This window comes from Monodelphis domestica, chromosome 4 (assembly GCF_027887165.1).
Source record: "Monodelphis domestica isolate mMonDom1 chromosome 4, mMonDom1.pri, whole genome shotgun sequence".
NCBI lineage: Eukaryota > Metazoa > Chordata > Mammalia > Didelphimorphia > Didelphidae > Monodelphis > Monodelphis domestica.
Window position 1 is genome coordinate 26,181,442 of NC_077230.1, and position 19,919 is coordinate 26,201,360.

Here is a 19,919-nt window from a genome sequence, read left to right on the forward strand (position 1 = left end):
TAAGTCCTCTCAAGAATACTGTGTCATACTGCCCAGAGCATGCCACCCAAGAAAACAAATGGGCAGCAGAACTATTCTCTGTGGCCACTGAGTACTTGAAATCTGAATATGTAAAAAGAGAATGAATTATTTAACTTAGGCTGGGGCCAACAAAGAGGAGAATCAAGTCACTCTGATTTATACAAGCAACAGAATAAAAATAATAATAATACTAATTAGGTAGAATTTGTATAACACTATATATGTTCTCTCATTTGTTCCTCACAACAATCCTGCAAAGATCTGAGTTATTATTATATCCATTATGAAGATGAGGAAACTGAGACTGAAAAACATTCAGGGTCATAAAACCAGTGTCTGAGACAAGATTTGAATACCATTTTACAGTTGGGGAAACTGAGGCAGACAAGAGTTAAAGTGACTTGCCCCGAGGCACATAGCTGGTGAATGTCTGAGGCAAGTGTCTTTTAGGGAATGTTGTGGAAACATTTTTGAAGAACCTCCTATCTAAATGTCTCTTCCTAATTCTTATGTGTCCAAACTAATTTTTTTCTTGGAAATATTTCTGGTTAATAGAGTCAAACTGTTTTATTAGCAGTTTGGAGCAGGCTTAACAGCTAACCCCTTGTACACATTGAAGAGCTGAGACAACATCTGGGTAAGCCATCCAAACACTTGGACAGTTTTCCCCTGCATGCATTGGAGCAGCAGAGATAATTCACCATAAACAAAAGGAAAATGAATGAATTGTTTCTCCTGTCTTGTTTAAAGGTACACAATAATTCAGAAATAATCCCTATGTCAACAGAAAATTAAAGATGTGATGGTTTCTTTGAGGTTTGTTTCTATTAATGATCAGCATTTGTTTGGGCACAAGACTCATGTCCAATATTTTCTGATAGAGCAGAAGTTAGAAGTTTTCCTTATTGAAAATGAAATGCACCCCTCGAGGGCCAGCATCAGAGTTGGCAATGCTTTGCTTGTTGAGAGTATCAGCCAGTGCTTCAGGTCCACAGAGGAATACACCAATCCTGGTACTAGGGAGGAAAAGAAAAGCATTCAAAATTAAGGAGATATTACTGGTTTCTGCAGGAAGGTTTAGGTAACACCTGAGTCAAATCCCATAATGCCTGGTCCTTCAGCATTTTTCCCTTTGGCAAAACACTGTGGATACTTCCTCAGATGCCCAAAGAACCAAAGTTATATATTTTCCCACAGACTAGGCATGGTGAATGTTAGACTTTCCTGTAGGTTAGCTCAACTCTTTTTATGGGGGCAGATTCATAATTTTAGAGGAACATAACTGCCTTGCAATAATGATATAAAGTTAGAAATTAGATTAAAATATCCCTTACTAAGGAACTAGACATTGTTTTATGAATCTGCAGGACTGCCTGATTTTGTAGTATATATCTCTTTCCATTCAGGCTTTACTATTCAGAAACTGGGGCTTTAAGAGCTTCGGCACAGCAGATAGCCTTTGGAGGTTCGAGCACTCGCTAAAGCCCAGTGGCATTCTGGGATCTCTTGGATCAGCTGTGTTTCAGCAAGATGGGGCATCCCTTCATGTTTTCATAGTGCTGGGGCTCTAATTAAATGTATAGAAATATGGCACTGATGCCCCATCATTGTGTGCTGTCAGGTACGTCTTCTACATTGATGATACTGGTTAATCCTCAACTCTTTCTCACCGACCATGACCAAGAATGTACATTTAGTAGATGGTTGTCCATATATAAAGTGCATTTCTAGTCATAAAGAACATACATAGAATGTACCCTGGACTCTAGCAAATGGTCTTCCCCAATAACAACTGGTTACTAAGGAGTCTTAATTCAAAGAAGGTGAATCTTGAGACTTTAGCAAAGGGTTTCACATCCATCCTCCCCTCATGCCCCAACCAAATGCACTGAGTTCTTCCTTATTTTCCAGTCCATTGAATACTTCACTGAAGTCTTTGTTGTCAAAGGGGAAATTTCTCCCTCCATCCTTTAGGTGATCTATGGAAGCTACAGTGTCTAAGTTTGGATCTGTCATAGACAATACTGAATGACAAAGGACTAACAGAAGAATCGCCCTCTATTCTACAATTCCAGTCTGACTTGAGAATTCCCAGTATGGAGCTTCTGTCTTACTTTGGATGCTGACTGGCAATGGTTTTGAACTCATTTTCCCAGTTGGGCCTTCCATACAAGGTTTTTTGTTTCAGGCCTGTTATCACGTCCTTCTCTTCATCATGGTGCACAGTAAAATGAGTAGCCTACAAAACAAAACAAAACACTATAAAAGTTTGCAAAATTTTATGCTGTTATTTATACTTCTCTCACTCTCCCCCTCCTCATTTGTAATGAACTTGTAAAGTCTTAGAATTCTTTGTAATTTTGTGAGCTTGTATAGAATTAATGAATAACTCATTCTTAAAAAATTTTAAATACCCTAAAACAGTCTCCTTTTTTGTCCTCATGGTACTATCATATATTATTTCCCTGACCCCATTTATGGGAGTACCTCTATTAATATGACAGAAATATTCCAAAAAATGTGTATAAGTTTATTTTTAGAAATTAAATCGTATTTTTAAAAAGTTAGGACTAAAGACTTTATTGAAAAAAAGAAGTTTGAGGTAAATCTTTGTTAAAAACAAAAAACTTCATTTTCAATTCAAATAATCACATTTGTCTATTTGGAAAGTTTAGATTTTCATTATTTAAGTAGAGTAACTTTGTGCATCATGGAAATTTTTATGGCTTCGTTTTCACCTATGAAATTTTTTTTAATTATAGAAGTGAGAATTTTGAATTGCCTTCTTAACAAATAATAGCAGTACTCAGAGTTATAGGAGCCTAGAGTCACATGACAGGCAACATATATGTATATATATATATAAATATCTCACATTAAACTTTGCAAATTTATTTTTATATATTATCTATTTTGATTTGCATAAGACCCTGGGAGGAAGGTCCTCTGATGAGATATTAAGTAATGAGCCCAGTGTCTGAAGCAAGATTAGAAGTCAGGTTTTCCTGACCAAAACTAGCTTAAAAAGTCACAGGACTCCTAGAGTGGGAGAGAAGGGAGAACTTAAGAAATACGTTATTCCAATTCATCACCCACAATGAAATAGTTTAAGGGAAATAAATGAATATTTACTTATCATGGTCCAGGGTAAATAAGTCAAGCTGAAGTCATATGCTACACCACTATATAACACTGGGCAAGGAGACAGGAAGTCCAGGATTTGAGTCCCAACCTCTTGTGTAATATTAGTAAAGTTTTTTTAACCTTTCTCAGATAGAATTTCCTTATTTTTTAAAATGAAAGAACCGAATAATAGAAGATACTCTTAACCTGGGCACCCTAGAGTCCCAAGGTGTTCACACATTTATCTCCAAGGATCTGTGGTTTTGAATAAGAAAGAAAATCCATCTTTATTTTCACTAATTCTAACTGAATTGTAATTTCCTTCAATTTGTCATTTCCTTCATATTTAATTTTTTTTCAAATGTAGGGAACAATGAGACGTGGTCCATAGGCTTAACCAAACTATCAAAGGGATCCATGAAATAAAAAGAAGCTTAAGAACCACTGGACTAAAGGCTCTCTAAGCTCCCCTTTGACGCTAATATTCTGCCATTCCCTGACTCCAGGAATGAATGGATTTATTGGTTAAAGCACTGAGCTATAGAGCTCATGTCCAACTGATAATAGTAAACATTTACTAAATACCTCTTGGGTGCTAGGCTCTGGAGAAGATACCAATTGCAGATCCAGTTCCTGCTCTCAAAAAACTCATGGTTTCTTAGTAAAATTAAAAATTCCCAATGAAGAGGTCAAAAATATAAAATGTGGTGGTGTGAGACCTAAGAGGGAAGATGGTGGTAGTGGTGCAATGGAGAGAACTCTGGACTTGGAGTCAGGAAGTTGTGAGTTTGCATCATGCTTCAGATACTTTAGCTATGTGGTTCTCAAAAAAGTAATTTAAAACTGTGTGCATCAGTTTCTACATCTATAAAAAAGGGATAATAATAGTCCTGACTTCCCAGTATTGTTGTGAGGATTAAATAATATAATAATTATTAACATTTAAAACTGCACTAAGACTTTTGTTCCACCCTATATATATATATATATATATATATATATTCAAAGTTCTTTGCAAATGAATAATAAACATATTCTTAATAATTATTCAATCATTTAATTATTTGGTTAATTATTGATATATAAATAATAAATAGAAAGTTACAAAATTATTATTGTTATTGTAATTATTAAGGTGGTTAGTAAATAGTTCTTGCTCTGCTCCAAAGACTGTAAATTTCACAGGGAATTCCAACCTGCTCATGGTGTCTTCTGGTCCATTGGAGGAAGAGATGGAAGAAAATGAATAAATGGGTCAATCCCTCATGATACCTCTTCCAAAAGGACCTCCAGATAGACATTACAGGGTAGAAGGGTAATGAGGATGCTTTTATAGAGAGACAAGAGGACTGGTTTTGTTTTGTTGTTACCTGAGTTTCATCCCAACCAGTAAGGTAAATGTTGTAGCTGAGAAAATCGGCATTGTTCTTCTCTTGCATTTGGGTCTCTAGTAACTGTAGGAGGTCAGCAAACCATTCAAAGGCTTGTGTATCTCGACATAACCAGTAAAAATAGATCTGAGGAAAGAAAATAAGACAGGTAAGCATAATGGTTTTGCCATTTGGCACCCCAGGATATCTGGAACTATCAAGTACAGAAACATGCACTTTAGAACTCTAAGGGATTGTAGAGAAGTTAGACCAAATAATCAAGGACTGACAGGCCATTGTTGAAGAGTCAAACACGGAGCACCACATGGAAGTCCAGGCAGGCTAACAGTAAGCTTTGGGAGGGAAGGGGGAGGTCTAGTGAAGTGGGAATATCTCAATAAATAGCAGGTGTCAGGAGAAGATTGGATAGAGGTCCAGGCAGGGTAGCAGATGATTCCAGAAAGGTCAAGTGGATGGTGGTAGAGAGCTAGCTACAGAGCTTGGGATGAGTTTCAAAGAGAGTAAGTCAATCCTTAAAAGATTTTGGATATAGATCAGGGAACCACACAGAGCTTTAGGCTTGGGGAGTGGGAAGGAAATATAAGATGGGGTCAAGACCAAGAACAATGGTGACTTTGTGGTGTGACATTCTGCTACATCTCTAAGGATTCTGGTATTTTCATTTCCCACATTCACACTGGACCAGAACAGGGGTGGAGTTTTAAATGACCATAGCGGTAGGGATTGAATGGAAATCTGAGCAGAGATCCAGATTACTCATTATATACTTAACCCCCAGATAGTCCTGGTATAAAATTAAATCATGTTATCAAAATGCCTTGAAAATTTTGTGTCTAGAGCCCAAACACCCTTAGAGCACATGAAAAAGAAACCAGGCTAAGAGCAAATTAACATCACCAAAATTGGCATTCACTCCTGATGCTTCTCACCATCAGACTATTATGGAAGTGTGTCCAAATGAATTTTTTTCCACAAGATACTCTTGTTTCCCAACTTTGGGTGCTTTACTGGCCATTCCACATTCCTAATATCATCTTTTGGCTTCCCTGGTTTCCTTCAAGTTACCAGTCACCTTCTACAAAAGCCTTGCCCTATTCCTCCTTTTAAAAAAAAATAGCCCCTTTCTACTGTCTTACAATCAAAACTAAGTATCGGTTCCAAGGCAGAAGAATGGTAAGGAATGTGGGTCAAGTGACTTGCCCAGAGTCATGCAACTAAGACATGTTTTAGGCCAGATTTGAACCAGTCTATCCCTCTTATTGCTAGTGTTTCCCCTAGTTTAATTATCTCCACTTTCTTCTACCGACATCTTGTTTGTACATGGTTCTTTGCATGTCTTTAGACTTTAAGTAATGAAGTCAGTAGCTGTCTCTTGGCTTTGTTAGTATCCCCAGTGCCTGGCACATAAGTAGGTGTTTGATAAATGCTTGTTGAATGACTGACCAAGATGATGAATGGACAGAACATAGACTACAATGTAGGATTGAAGCACTTGGGAATATTATTGAGTCTGGAGCCAACCGCCTTTAGGTATTTCAAGAAGTGCCCTATAAAAGAGGAATTGTCAATATCTTTCTTTGCCCTAGAGGGCAAGACTAGAAACAACGAGTGGACAACGGAGGCATCTTCTAGACTTTCTTGACAATGTAGCTGCTCAAACAAGAAGCAGGCCACCGTTTCCACATACCTTAACCCAGCAAAACCACCAAGTTCCTTCCACTTTGAATAAGGCTCAAGACATCTGATAAGAGAGTCTATTGAGTAGCTGCATACAAAATGATCCCTACACTCGTAAATAGACAGATCAAGAGTCTTTCCAACCCAGTGACATGGGTAAGCTATGTGTCCATAAGGGGCAAGAACAGTAGATTCCCCTGAGAAAGCTCCAGGGTGGTTAGAAAGTCCTCCAAGAATCTTGGAAGTCCCAAAGAGTGGCAGCAGTGGCCCGTTTGGTGCCATCAGCTCAGTGCTACTGCAATGCTCATATCTGGACAGCCCAGATGCAGGGGCTCTCATTTCACTAACGTTCTGAGTTGACAGATCAGATCCAGTGCTCGTGTCAAAGGGACTTATGTCTGGGAAATAGAAATCATTGTAAAAACTCAAGGAACCTGGGATGAGACCAAGCAGGGCTTCCTTTCCCACTTAAAAACAAATGGAGAGGTGAAGCCAAGATGGTGGATTAGAGGCAGTGATCTAGTCAAACTCTCTCAGCATTTCTCTTCAAACAATTTTAGAATAACTCCTCAGAATTTTTGAGCAGTAGAGTCAATAAAAGGCCAAGTTGAGACATTTTTTCTAGCCAGATACAATTTAGTAGGTCAATAGGAGAGATCTGTGTTACTGAAATTGGGGTCTGGTTCCAATTGCTCATGGTGGCAGCACCAGCAATGGCCCTTGGAGGTGGCTGTCATAGCAGCAGAAGCAACTTCTGGAGTTCTCTGCCCAGGGACAGTAAGAGGGTCAGATAGAGATGACAGTGGACCCTTTGCAGGTGGCACCCATTGGCAACTCTATCACCCTTAAACAATTCTGGGTTGCAGTTTCTGGGCAGAAAGGAGCACTCGTGGTCAGTCACAAGGGAGAAGGGACCCCGGAGGAATCTGAGGTTGGGGGGAGGGTGGCCAAGAACATGTCCAGGGAGTACATCTTAAAACTGAAACTAGCCAAAAAGAAATCAACAACTCCATGAGAAAGCAAGAATTATTAGAACAAAATTAAATGATTGAAAAACGGGGGAAATATGATAGCTGATATTAAAAAAAAAACGGACTTGAAAATAGTTCAAGGAAAGATAACTTAAGAATCATTAAACTCCTTGAAACCCTCTATTAAAAATGAATTCTCAACACTACATTCCAAGAAATCAAAATGAAAACTGCCTAAATCTATTAGAATCGGGTGACAAAATGAAGCTGGAGACAATTGTCTGATCCCTTCCTGAAAGGAACATCAAAAGTAAATGTCTCAGGAATGTCCTAGCTAAAATTCAGAACTTCCATGTCAAAGACAAAATATTACAAGCATCCAGAAAGAAGTTTTAGAATCACAGATGTATAGTCAAGACCTCATAGTTTCTACTAAAAACAGATTTGGGAATAAAATATTCCTTTTTTCTTTAAACCCTCCCCTCCTGTTTTAGAATTAATACTAAGTATTGGTTCCAAGGCAGAAGAGCAGTTCGAGCTAGGTAACTGGAGTCTAGTGACTTGCCCAGGGTCACACAGCTAGGAAGTGTCTGAGGCCAGATTCCAACCAAGGACCTCTCATCCTCAGACATGGCTCTCTTTCCACAAAGCCACTTAGCTGTCCCTGGAATACAATATTTCTAGAAACAAAATATATAGGCTTATAATAACTTGCCAACCTGAGTACCATCCTATGAGGGGGGAAAATAGACCTATATTAGAAGAGGACTTTCAAACATTTCTCATGAAAAGATGAGAACTAAGTAGGAATTTTTAAGTATAAACTTGGAATCCAGAAAAAAAATAGAAAGGTAAACTTTCTTAAGTAATTGGAAGATGATTTATGATGAATTGGGAATATGGTAATAGGGGGAAAAAGTATCCTTCCAGAACCTTAATGTCTTCAAGGGGTAATGAGATAGTTAAATTTTTTAGAATGTAAGTCGCAGGAAGGGGATCACTTCTGTTCTGAGGGTTTTAAGAAGTGAAAGAAAAGTGAGGGTAAAAAAGGAAGAATATATATCAATGTAGAAAAGAGGAAGATGAGAGTAGAGCTTGCTACTTCTCACAATTGGGGTGTGGAAGACAGACTACATGAACAAGGAGAAGGGGGTAGAGGTGGTAGACACCAAAGGAAAGGGGAAGAGAGGAAAGAAGAGGAGGAGAGAAAACCTAGAATTGAAGTGGGAGGGTCCCTTAAAATCTGTCTTATACAACTGGGGAAATTTGAACTAATTGTGTCATATAAATGCAATGGGATATTAGTGTGTTGTAAGAAATGACAAAGCAAAGAATTTCAGAGAATTTTGAGTATTATGAACTGATAGAATGAAATGAGCAGAACCAGAGAAACAACACATACAAAGACAGCAACATAATTAAGAATAATAAAATATTTATGAACTCTGATTAATGCAATGACCAGCCAGTTCTTCAGATGACCAATACTGAAGCATCTTACCCACTTCCTAGCAGAGGAGCATGAGCACAAGGTGAAGAGACATTTTTGGAAATAGCCACTGTGTGGGATTCCTTTTGTTTGACCTCTGAGGTCTCAACAGTTTGAGATTCTGTGACTTACTCCAAAATCCTCATATTTATTTTATTTTATTTGTTTTATTGATTGATGCTTTTTTGTTTTCTAGACAGCTATTTCCTGTTATGCTTCCCCTACATCACAGAACCCTTCCTTGAAACAAAGAAAAACATTAAAGTAAAATTATCTAATACTCTTACCACTTAAGAATATATGCAACACTTGGCAGCCACAGTTCTGCCCTCCATCCCCATTTGCACATGAATTCTCTAACTTGAGGTGGGAAGATTGTTTCACTTCCCAGAACCAATATTGACCATTGGCTTGTTTTCCTTTAAGTGTTATTTTGCTGTGTTTATTGTGTCTACTGTTTTCCTATGAATCCTGGCAGTTGATATAAGGATAGCTGAGGCCCAAAAGATATATTGACTGGCCCAAGTTCCCACTAGTGTTTTAAGTACGAGGATTAGGATTTGAACTCTAGTCCTTTGACCTTAAATTGGGAGTTCTTTCAGTATGCCATATTTTCACAAAATCAGTATTTATGTCTCTTAGTGTACAATCTGGAATTATGTGAGAAAATTTAGAAGGATCTTTTCAGCCTTGCAATTAAACAGTTTAAAAAACTTTCTTTAGTTTGGTACCCATTGATTGGGAAATGGATGAACAAATTGTGTAATAGGAGTATAAATATTGTGTCATAAGAAATTCAGAGAAATGTGGGAGATTTTATGAAATCCTACAACAAAGAAAGTAGAAACAAGAAAACACAGAGACAATAACACTATAAGTGAGAACATTATAAAATACTAAAAACTAAAATAATATAAAAAATTGAATTCAGATAAATAGCAATGAAGTTAATTTGTTTTGGAGAACAAAGTATGAAATAAACTTCCTTTCTCTTGGTAGAGAAGTGAGGGATCATGGGTGTGGGATGTTGCCAAATGTGGTTGTGCCTGGTTGCTTCTCTGTTACAGAGACCATTTAGTGGGTGGAAAAGGGGTTGCTTAGAGATCATTATTTAAGATTTTAATAAAAAAAAGAAAAACATTAATTCTGGCAAATTTTCATTTGGTCTGCTTCTGCACTGTCTTTTTCCCTACTTACTATTTCCCTTCTCCTCCCATGGTCCTGAGTGTCTTCCACACATCCTTCCTTGGAGTTACTAAGACATCAGGAAAAAATTCATTATTTTTTCCTAACTTCTTCTCCACATCTCACAAAAAATATTAGGGATAAAAAATTGAAGAATGAAAATAAAGGCAGAATAATTGGGTTTTCTCTTGATTCATTTGCAAACCAATTTGAAATATTTAACATTCGCAGAAGTTTTCCTCTTATCTGTGTATTTAGTTTTTACTTTAACTGCTACTCAAAAAACCATTTTCATATCAGTCACTATGCTTGGTTCTGGAGATGCAAAGCCAAAGACAAATATAGAAAATATAGAAACATCTTCCATCATTTATTCTTCTAAAAGATGGGCATGTGAGAAGGGGACAGATTCAACAGGTATACATATGAATAAATGTATGTAATTACCTTCCCTTCTTTGAGCCCATCCACAGAAAGAAGAGGAGTGGCAGGGGTGGCTCTCAAGTAAAGAGTACCCTGAATTCTCCTCAATAAGTGAGCACCATGGTGCATGGATTCAGCAAAGATGATGACTATGGAACTCTCTCTATCATTAAGGATAGAAAGAACAGACACTAGAAAAGCCCCTGAGAATAGTGATCTTTCATTTTTCTAATAGTGCTGAGATGGAGATTACTCTGAGCAAGCCAATAAAGAGGTTTAGTTTGGCCAAAAAAAAATCATTCTCATTATTCCCTCCCTAAGAAATCTTTCTGCACGTAGAGGAAATGATGGTCATCAGAGGACATCTGAAACCTGTTTCATAAAAAAGAGGAGACCTGGCAGTTGGGAAAATAAATTGTGGCACATGAATTGAATGGAATATTACTTCATCCTAGAAATGATGAATATAGATAATTCAGAAAACCCATGAAAACAATCTGCACAATGATTACTATCTTAATGGATAATCTTAATCCCCATAAAAAAGCACTCACTGAATCCTGAATAATTATAAAGATCAAGCTTGGTCTCTGACAAGAGTTGAGAAAATATGCTTCCCTCTCGCTGCAGAAATGGGGTACTGTGGCTACGCTACCAAACATTACTGAAATGTTGATTAGTTTTACTGAATTGTTTTTTCCCCTTAATTTTTTTAAAGAATGGCTAACTGTAAAGGAGAGGTGAGAAAGATATGCAGAAATAAATGTTATTTCAAGTCAAAAGATGTCATTAAAAATAAGAAGAGAGGACTTACCTTTTTGAGTTTTAGTTTAGTTGAATCACTACAATACTTGTACCACACAGACTTGAGAATGGATGCAAATGGTGTGACTCCAATGCCAGCTCCCACTAACATCACTACTTCATAACTGAATACATCTTCACTGGCAGTGCCAAAGGGCCCATCTACTGCAATCCTAGAGGGTTGGACACAGGCACAGTGAATGAACCACAGCATGTGTTTGGAGTGAATTCAATGAATTTCTACAAGGATTTGAAAGAGTCAGATTCATCAATTCCAAGGAAAAGAACTATTTGTTCAACTGGAATCTGATGCTTAGAGCATGCCAGTTTTTGAATCATGAAATTATTAGCAGCCCTGGATTCAAAAGTCAGAAGGGAAAAATTCAACTTTTAGCATTTCTCAGTACGGAGAATAAATATTGCTCTCTCTGTCTCTCTCCCTCTCCCTCTCATCTCCTCCTCCTCCCTCCCTCTCTCTCTTTCCCCCTCCTTCCTCCTTCTCTCTCTTTCTCTCTCCCTCCACCCCTCACTCTTTCTTTCCCCTCCTTCCCTTCCACCCCTCCACCTATTGCCCCTTCCTTGAACTTTATTCACTCAGTATGGAAAATCTAACATATTAACCCCTTCTATTTTGCTTATGTTAAATTTTGAGAGATTCTGGGAAATCATATAAATATGTTCTTTCGATACAAACTATTACAATGATGATTTCCTTCTAAAAGGTATTTGTTATCCTAAGGATCAAAATCAAGTCAATAATTCACCTCTCAGCCTTGGTTTCCTCATAAAAGGAAGGAGATAAACTAGGATATGTCTGCAGTGTTTTTTTAGCTTCAAATTCTACGTCCCTAAAATTTCTTCTGTAGAGGAAACTGAAGGTTCTTGATGGCAAAAAATGTTCATATCTAACACAAAGTTGATAAAAATATGCACATGTGCTATTTGTTTTTTATATTAACATGGCTAATATATAATATGCTTTATATGAATTCACATATATAATCTATAACATTGTTTTCTCAAGGTTGGGAGGGGGAGAATTCCAAACTCAACATTTTTTTAAATTTTTAAATGTAATTGGGAAGTATTTAACAAAGTAAATAATAAATATATTAGATTATATACACATAAAGTTTACCTATGCAAAAGAGGAAGATAACACACGGAAATAATTCAATAATTTTTAAAAGAATTTCCTTATAGCAACAAGGTCTAGAGACAAAGGTAATAAGAACTAGGGAAGAGATGAGACCAGCTCAAAGTCAAAGAGATTTTAAAAATTCAATTTTTTTTGACAGATTTTCTTTCTGTAATGAGCTTTATACTTACTTGGGCAATTTCCAAGCTTCCTGGAATTCTGTCTTGTCACATCCACAAGCATTAAAAAGACCTTCTGTCCAGTCACCCACTATACGGATATGAATACTGAAGAAGTCTTCCTCAGGGGCTGAGGTCAGTGTGAAGGGATGCCACTCTAAATTTGACAACTTGGGGCATTTGACAAAAATATATTGCCCCACCTCCATCTTAAAACCCTTCTTTTTCATTTGTAGTTCAATAGTTTTGAACGGGTGAGTGACCACCTGTATAAACAAATAGAATGTAAGCTCCTTGAGGACAGAGACGATTTCAATTTTGTCTATTTCCCCAACACCTAATTCAGTGTATGGCACATAGTAAGGACTTAATGAATGATTATTGAATGAATAAATGACTTAAGGAAACTAGATCACAAAGTTACTTTCAGTGAATTTCAAGACTTGACATTTGTCACTCTAAGCAAACAAATCAATGAGAGCACATGAACTTAGAGGGACCATACATTATCTGTATGAGCTACAATCTCACTATATCACAACTAGGCACTGAATTTGTTGAATTTTTTTAAATCATAGATAGGATTAAAAGAAAGAAAGATTCTGTCTTATAGAGGATTCCTGCTAGGTCAAAATAGAGTTCCTAGATTGATTTGCAGAGATGAACTTTCTTGGCATGGAAGTTAGGTAGGAATTTGCTATTGGGCATTAGATATCAGAGTGAACAGCATCTTGGGGCATAGAATGTTAAGACTGAAAAGCATCTTAGAAATAATTTCACCTACTACCCTTAGGGGAGGAAAGAAGTGGCTTCCTTAAGGTCACACTGTTAGCTGGTGGCAAAAACCAAACTAGAATCCTAGCCTAAAAAGTAAGATCAGGAAAATCAATTGTATGATTCTTATAACTGTCTTCTGTTAAGGCAGAGGATATAACAGTAAATCATAACCCAGCAAAGTCATTTCTATAAAGAACTAAGATAATAAGGTCCAATTATGTTGCTTTCTGTTCTTTAAATTAATATAAAGGATTACAACTTGCAGAATCTTTGTATCTGTGTGTGTTATGTTGGGGAGGGAGAAGCTGCTAATTCCTTTGGTTCAAAATTCAAAAAGGAAGGGAATTCAAAGGGGAGACTTGAAGGAATATGTACAAATTAGCAGTCATCCATAATGATCTGGATAACCATGCTCAGTTAATCAAATACCCTAATTAATAAAGAACTACTATTATACACATTATAACCATAAATAGATAACTATTTTTCAAAGAACTAGAATAATATGCAATATGCTTAATAAAAAGTATAATAAATTTATTAAAGTCTTTGTTTAATGATTCGAGTCTTCTCATTCTACCAATAAAGATTTAACAATGAGCAATAAGAACTATAAATCTTGAACTGTTCAAGGGTGAAAGGCTATTTAATCATTGTAAAATAATACCTCCCAGTGCTGGCTAATGCTTTTTGTTTTAAGAAAATTAAACTTCATAATAAAAATGAGTAACTCATGGCTCAGCACCTCAGGCTTTGTCCTGGCATGACCCAGATTCAATCTTGGATGAAGTTGCCCTAAATCATTCTCTTTTTTAGCTCATTTTGCCTCTATTCATTGTTTGCTCTAGGAAAAAAATTATTAGAGTTTTTGTCTAGATGTCTACAAATGTAGGCAAAAGGGTCCCAATCTTCCATACAATCATTCAATATAATAATGTATAATAATATTATAAAAGTTGTTGCATAGCCTTTATTCTAACCCGGCAAAAGTAAATAAAATATATAAATAACTCATAATAATCTAAGGACAATTGATAAAATTATCTTCCTTTACTGGTAACACTATCAGAATGCATTTGAGAAAGGAATTGCAACAAAAAAACACAAAATACAAAATTTTTTAAAATAGCCAATCATTCATTTCCCTCTGGATAAGGGTGATAGGAGACCTCATTTTGAAGCTCGAAAGCGAGCTTTTAGAATCATGCAAAAGGAAATTAGATTTCCCTTGTTGCAACTTTGCAACTATAGTCATGATAAGTTTTATTTCCACAGTGGTCCTAGGGATTTGAGTTAGGATAAATAGGATGCCAGACAATAAATCTATTATCCCACATACTAATTTATGCAGGAAAGAATTTGTTTTTGCTGAAGAACTAGATTTCACTAGAAGTACTTTTTAAACTAATTTTCTCTGAATTGTTCTGCTCTGGCCTAATGAGGGGATGGTGGTGGCAGAAATGTTTGCTGATCTCTTGGTAGCTGGCTACAACTCAAGACTTGACAAATTGTTTCACTCAATCTTAGATCTCAAGAGAGCTTAGAAAGGAAAACTTAGAAGAATAATTTTGGTGTTTTCTTAAAATTACAGAACTTGAGGCTATCCATGGTTATAAAAATACACATACACACACAAATAGGAAGTGAAGGAGACTTGAGAAACACAAATCAGCTTTATCCTTCTGAAAATTAAAAATTTTAAGTGTCAGTTCTTTTTTTTTTGGTCTCTTCACTCTTGCCTATCCCTTCATCTCTCCACTGTATTTATCTGTGTTGTGTTTTTAAATTTTTAGATTGAAGAATAACAAGTCACATTTATATAGCACTTCAAGGTTTATAAAATACTTTTGAATTTGATGGTTGTAGAAGGGTGGGGAAGGAGAATTTGCTATGTCCCATCTATTTGATCATTAGAACAATTGCACCCAAATGATCTACAGGTTTACTTTCTGGATCCATATTGTTAAATGTCCTAAAGTAGGCTGAATAACAGCCAGTGGCAGATAGTACAAAACACTTGTGTAGACATGGCAAAAATGCACTCAGATGTTCTGACCACTCAGGTTCCAAAGGTTTTAGAAACAATTACAGGAAAAATAAATCTCAAAGGGTACCTTAGTGATGACAACTTTCTGCTGTGATCTCCAAAACCGCACCAACCTCTCACAAAGATACAGGAACATGGGAGCCACAATCCATTTCCAAGTCTGTTAAAAGAGCAAAGAGTAGGATGGAAGTGAGCAACATAGGGATTGTAACTGAATTGACAAAGATTTAGATTGCAGTTATCAATAGTTTTCAAAGCATTTTTCAAATATGTTATCTCATTTGATCCTCAACCCTGGGATGGTAGATACTATTCTTATCCCCATTTTTTATTGAGACTGACAGAGATTAAGTGATTTGTGTAGGGTCATCACCCAAGTAGTAGGGGTTTGAGGCAAAATTTGAACTCAGATCTTCCCAATATAAGGAGCAGTGCTTTATTCACTGACCATTTAACCACCTCCACTGCACTAACTAGCTTCCTTAATCAATGAGTCCTTAGTGATTGTTCACATATAAGAAAAATGTAGGTTTGACCAAGACACAATTTAAACTAAGTTTTTTTAACTCAAGTAATTCCATCAATAATATGAACTTTACAAGTAGAGCTCAGTAGAAGAGTGGAATTTCCTCTTGGTGTCTCAATTGCAATTGCAACAATAATACTGGAAACTAGGCTGGTTACAGAAGGACTATTTCCCTATAGACTAGCATTTCAACAAGACCCTATTTTTCACAACATTGCAGTTACTTTTCAGTTGCCACAGAATCCATATTGTGATTGCAAGACTGCAAATCCTGGTGCAAATCAGTAGCTGTTGCCCTAATAACATGGTAAGACTTGAGGACTGGGCAGTATTTTTGTTTAATAGGGACAAAGCCAAAGTAAGAATGATGCCTTTTCCTGACAGCACCAAGCATGGTGCCTGGACTAGAATTCAAATTCAGTAAACATTTATTGCATTGGCTTGAGTTGAATTCCCTTCAGTGTTTCTGGCTCAGGATAGAGTGATTTCTAAGATATTCTACCCTTTGTATCACTGTTGACTATTGAATGGAAATCAGTATGAAGTAGGTTCAGCCTGAATTCCATCAAGAAACTTTAGTAACTGAAATAGCAGCTGATTTTGGTTAAAAGATGGCACCCAGACCCTGACACAGAGGCAAAATGGGGATGGAAGACTTGGGTTGGAATTTTGACTCTACTATGAGCAAGTCATAGCCTTAGTCTTAACCTCTCTTTCCTTATTTATAAAATGAAGATTCTGGATTATAAGACAGACACAATCCTTTTTTTTTTTTTGCTTTTAAATCCTATGGTTCTCCAAAAAAGGAAATCAAGGAAAAAAATGACAAAATCTCAGGCTTTGAGGTGTCTTTGTTTTGTTTTGTGCCTAGAAGGAACTCCTGTAGAGAATCATTTCTTCACAATACATCCTAGAGAAGTTTTATTCCATGTGCTTTCAGGAGTCCATGCTCTTTTCTACTTGATAGAAATTGTAGGTATAGTGAGACTTGGGGTCAGCAGGTCTATCTATGTTCAAGATCTGGCTCTGCTGTTAGTAGTTCCCTCTATGACAGTGGAACATTCTCTTCTCTATGAACCTCAATAAAAGTTACTTATATTTAAAATGCTCCTCTCTATTTAAGCATAAGAAGAGGGGAGAGAGATTATAAAGGAGAGATAATTTTAGGTGTTAAAATTTATAATTAATATTATAAAAATGATATAATTGATATAAAAGATGACACAATTTAAAAAAAGTATCTTCTGTCCTAGTAACAACTCTAAGACAAAAAGGCAAGAGCTAGGCAAAAGGGGTTAAGTGACTTTTCCAGGGTCACACAGCTAGGAAGGTTCTGATGTCAGATTTAAATCCAGGTCCTCCTGACTGTGCTTTCTAGCTACCCCAAGATGATAAAATTCCATAAAAAATGTTTTTTTTTTCTTTTCATTTTATGTTTATCACAGGGGACCTCTAAGTATGGAAGGAAAACTTCAATGTTTAGCCAACACAGAATATGAGTTTTCATTTGTGGCATGTTAAAGGAGCTTTTGAGGTCATCTTGTCTGGTTTCCTCATTTTATATAGGAGGCTGAGGGCTAGAGATGAAGATGAAGAACTAGCTAAGGTCATATGGCAATGAAATTACCAAGTCAGGTCTTGAACCTGGATTTCCTCACTCCACGTTTCACTGCAACCACTGTTTCCTCCTTGTGAAGCAGAGTAGACTATTGAAAATCCATAAAATGAGGTTCTTAAAGGATTTATCTTGAGGACTGCAAATGTGTCTCCATCCTTCTCCCTATGGATGCTCCCGTGTTTAGGACCATTTCAGGCTAATGAAAATATAGTTTCATGGTCTTAATCAAGGACTAGCCTGGCAATTTTAGTTAAGCTTTTCCCCAGTTCAGTAAGCAACAGTCCTTAGGAGTTCCTTCTACCAGTTTCCTTTTTATGATACAAAAGCATCAGAGGAAGCAATTGGTCCAGGATATCGCCAATTTTCTGCTCAAACTAGACATAAGCTTATCTCAGTAGACCATAAAGGGATGGAGAAGGAGAATTTTCTCCCTTTGTACCCTGTCAGATAGTTATTGTGACCCTGAGCTGGAAGGGGAAGAATTATACTTTCTAAAATAATGTTTTATTCAAGTATATCATGAGTTGGCTATTTGGTCATTGGAAATCTGTTGCTTTTGTATGCCAGATTTGGTGCTTATCTCTCTGTCCAGGTCTTTGGTCAACAAATGCACTGCACTACCATAGATTGCAAGTAAGCTTCATAGCATTTGCAGGGAGCAATTCAGATGCATGTACACATCTTCACTTCACTATTGCTCTAACCTCCACTCTTTGCATCTGTCCCCTGCAGACCATCCTCTCATGCTATAACCCTCTCTTACTTATAGCACAATAGACTGCCATTATTAGGATAGTAAAGAAGACATGATGGGTTGTACCATAGGAGGGTTCCCAGCAAACTGAGGAATCGGGCACTCTTTTGTAGTTCCCCAAGAGGAGATGTTTTTATGACAAATGGTTACATTGTGCTCCGCCAAACTTTCATTTGTCTGCCCACGTACAATCCTCCTGTTGAGGGGGAAGGACAGATGGGAAGGAAAAGAAGAAAGAGAATCAGATCAATTAGTAGATAGAAAATGAATTTTGTTTTCAATCCATTTGAAAATACACCTTTCTTTTCAAAGAGATATCTTTAATACTTGTGGATAACTTCAGAACCATGAAATTTTGGTTAACAAAATAACCAGATCCTGAAAGAGATAAATTAACAAAAAGGGAAATGATACATGCACTCCATCAGTAGGAAAAATGTGTACTGTAGTACTAGAATGTGTAAAAATATGTTACTTTTGGTGGGTAATTCTGTGATTGCAAAATGAAATCAATCTTTTTTTAAGGAGGAAATGAATTTTTCCTCTCCCTGTTAGTTTTGTTTCCCTAGAGTCATTGTTTTTTTGCTTTTAAATGACAAATAAACAATAGTCTCAGAGCAGCACATATTGGTTCTGAGTCTTTTCAGAAGGGTCTGCTCTTCCCATAAAAATTAACATAAAAACTCAATCAAATTGAAATATTAGGATTAATTGAAAAACATAAAACTTTTTAGTAAGTGAAATTTTTTTTCCTTTTTAAAAAGTACTCTTTTAAAACACTTCTGACTTGGAACCAATATTCTGTATCAATTCTAAGATGGAAGGCAAGGGTTAAAAAAAAAAAAAAGGACACATAGACATAGTTATCTCTGGGGCAATCTCTGAATCTTGGGATCCCATAAAAGTCTGGGTTCCCAAGATGTATGGTGGCTTGGTTTCTGGAGTGATGCTTTAAAAGAAGAAGCCTTTATAATATTTTGCTTTAGGAAGCTTAAATTTAAATGAATGTTAAGCATTCTTTACACTCTGTGAACATTTCATTTGAAAACCTTTAAGCAGTTGTATGACACTGACCAAGTTCTTGCACCTCTCTAGGTTTGGGTTTCCTATACATAATAAATGAGAAGTTTCCCATTTTTTTTCTTTTTATGACTCACCATATCCCTTTGACTTCACATTCATTGACCTTGACCACCCTCTGCTTCTGTCTCCCTATTAGAATGTGGGTTCTGTGAAGTCAGGGACTTTCTGATTCTTTTTTCCTGTGTGTATCCTCTAGCCCTTAGCCCAGTGTCTATAACTAGTAAGCACAAGGGACAACTAGAGCTGGAAACAAAGGCAGTTTTTACTTTGGCTGGGAATCCATTTCTTGAGGCAACTAACCCCAGAGTCTGTAAAAGGGAAGTGAGCAGCTATATCAGGGAGATCTGGTTGGGGTGGAGAAACTAGGGTCAGATAAAAGATCAAATCCAGACAATTTTGACTGTGTTCTGGACGGAAGAGGTTGTGAGTCTAGTCTGCGTGCTAGTTCATCATCTTCATTTTCCTCAATGACAATAATTTATGTTTGCGTAGAGCATTATAATTCACAAATGCTTTCAGCTGTTTTATCTCCTTGGATTGTCACCACAACCCTATGACATAGGCAGGAAAGGTGTTGAGGAAATCGAGGGAGAAGAGAGGTTAAAAGAATTGTCTAATAACACATAGCCAGTAAGTGGTGCAACCCTTATTAAGGTTCTGGTAAAAAAAAAAATAACTAAAACAAGAGTTCTTTCTATCACACCTTGGTTCAC

The 19,919-nt window shown here is 36.7% G+C and overlaps 1 protein-coding gene across 1 annotated transcript in view; it reads right to left on the bottom strand.

Annotated features, from left to right (window-relative positions):
* The window catches only part of LOC100017914 (cytochrome b-245 heavy chain), a 51,468-nt gene that overhangs the window by 2,844 nt on the left and 28,705 nt on the right, over window positions 1–19,919 (bottom strand). The window contains exons 7-13 of the mRNA XM_001367018.3: window positions 18,190–18,319; window positions 15,293–15,385; window positions 12,414–12,667; window positions 11,095–11,257; window positions 4,515–4,661; window positions 2,136–2,260; window positions 1–1,037 (exon numbers count right to left, since the gene is read on the bottom strand). The exon at window positions 1–1,037 is cut by the window's left edge and continues 2,844 nt beyond it. Coding sequence (XP_001367055.1) covers window positions 911–1,037; window positions 2,136–2,260; window positions 4,515–4,661; window positions 11,095–11,257; window positions 12,414–12,667; window positions 15,293–15,385; window positions 18,190–18,319 — 1,039 coding nt within the window. The 3' untranslated portion in view covers window positions 1–910. The remainder of the gene's footprint in view (window positions 1,038–2,135; window positions 2,261–4,514; window positions 4,662–11,094; window positions 11,258–12,413; window positions 12,668–15,292; window positions 15,386–18,189; window positions 18,320–19,919) is intronic.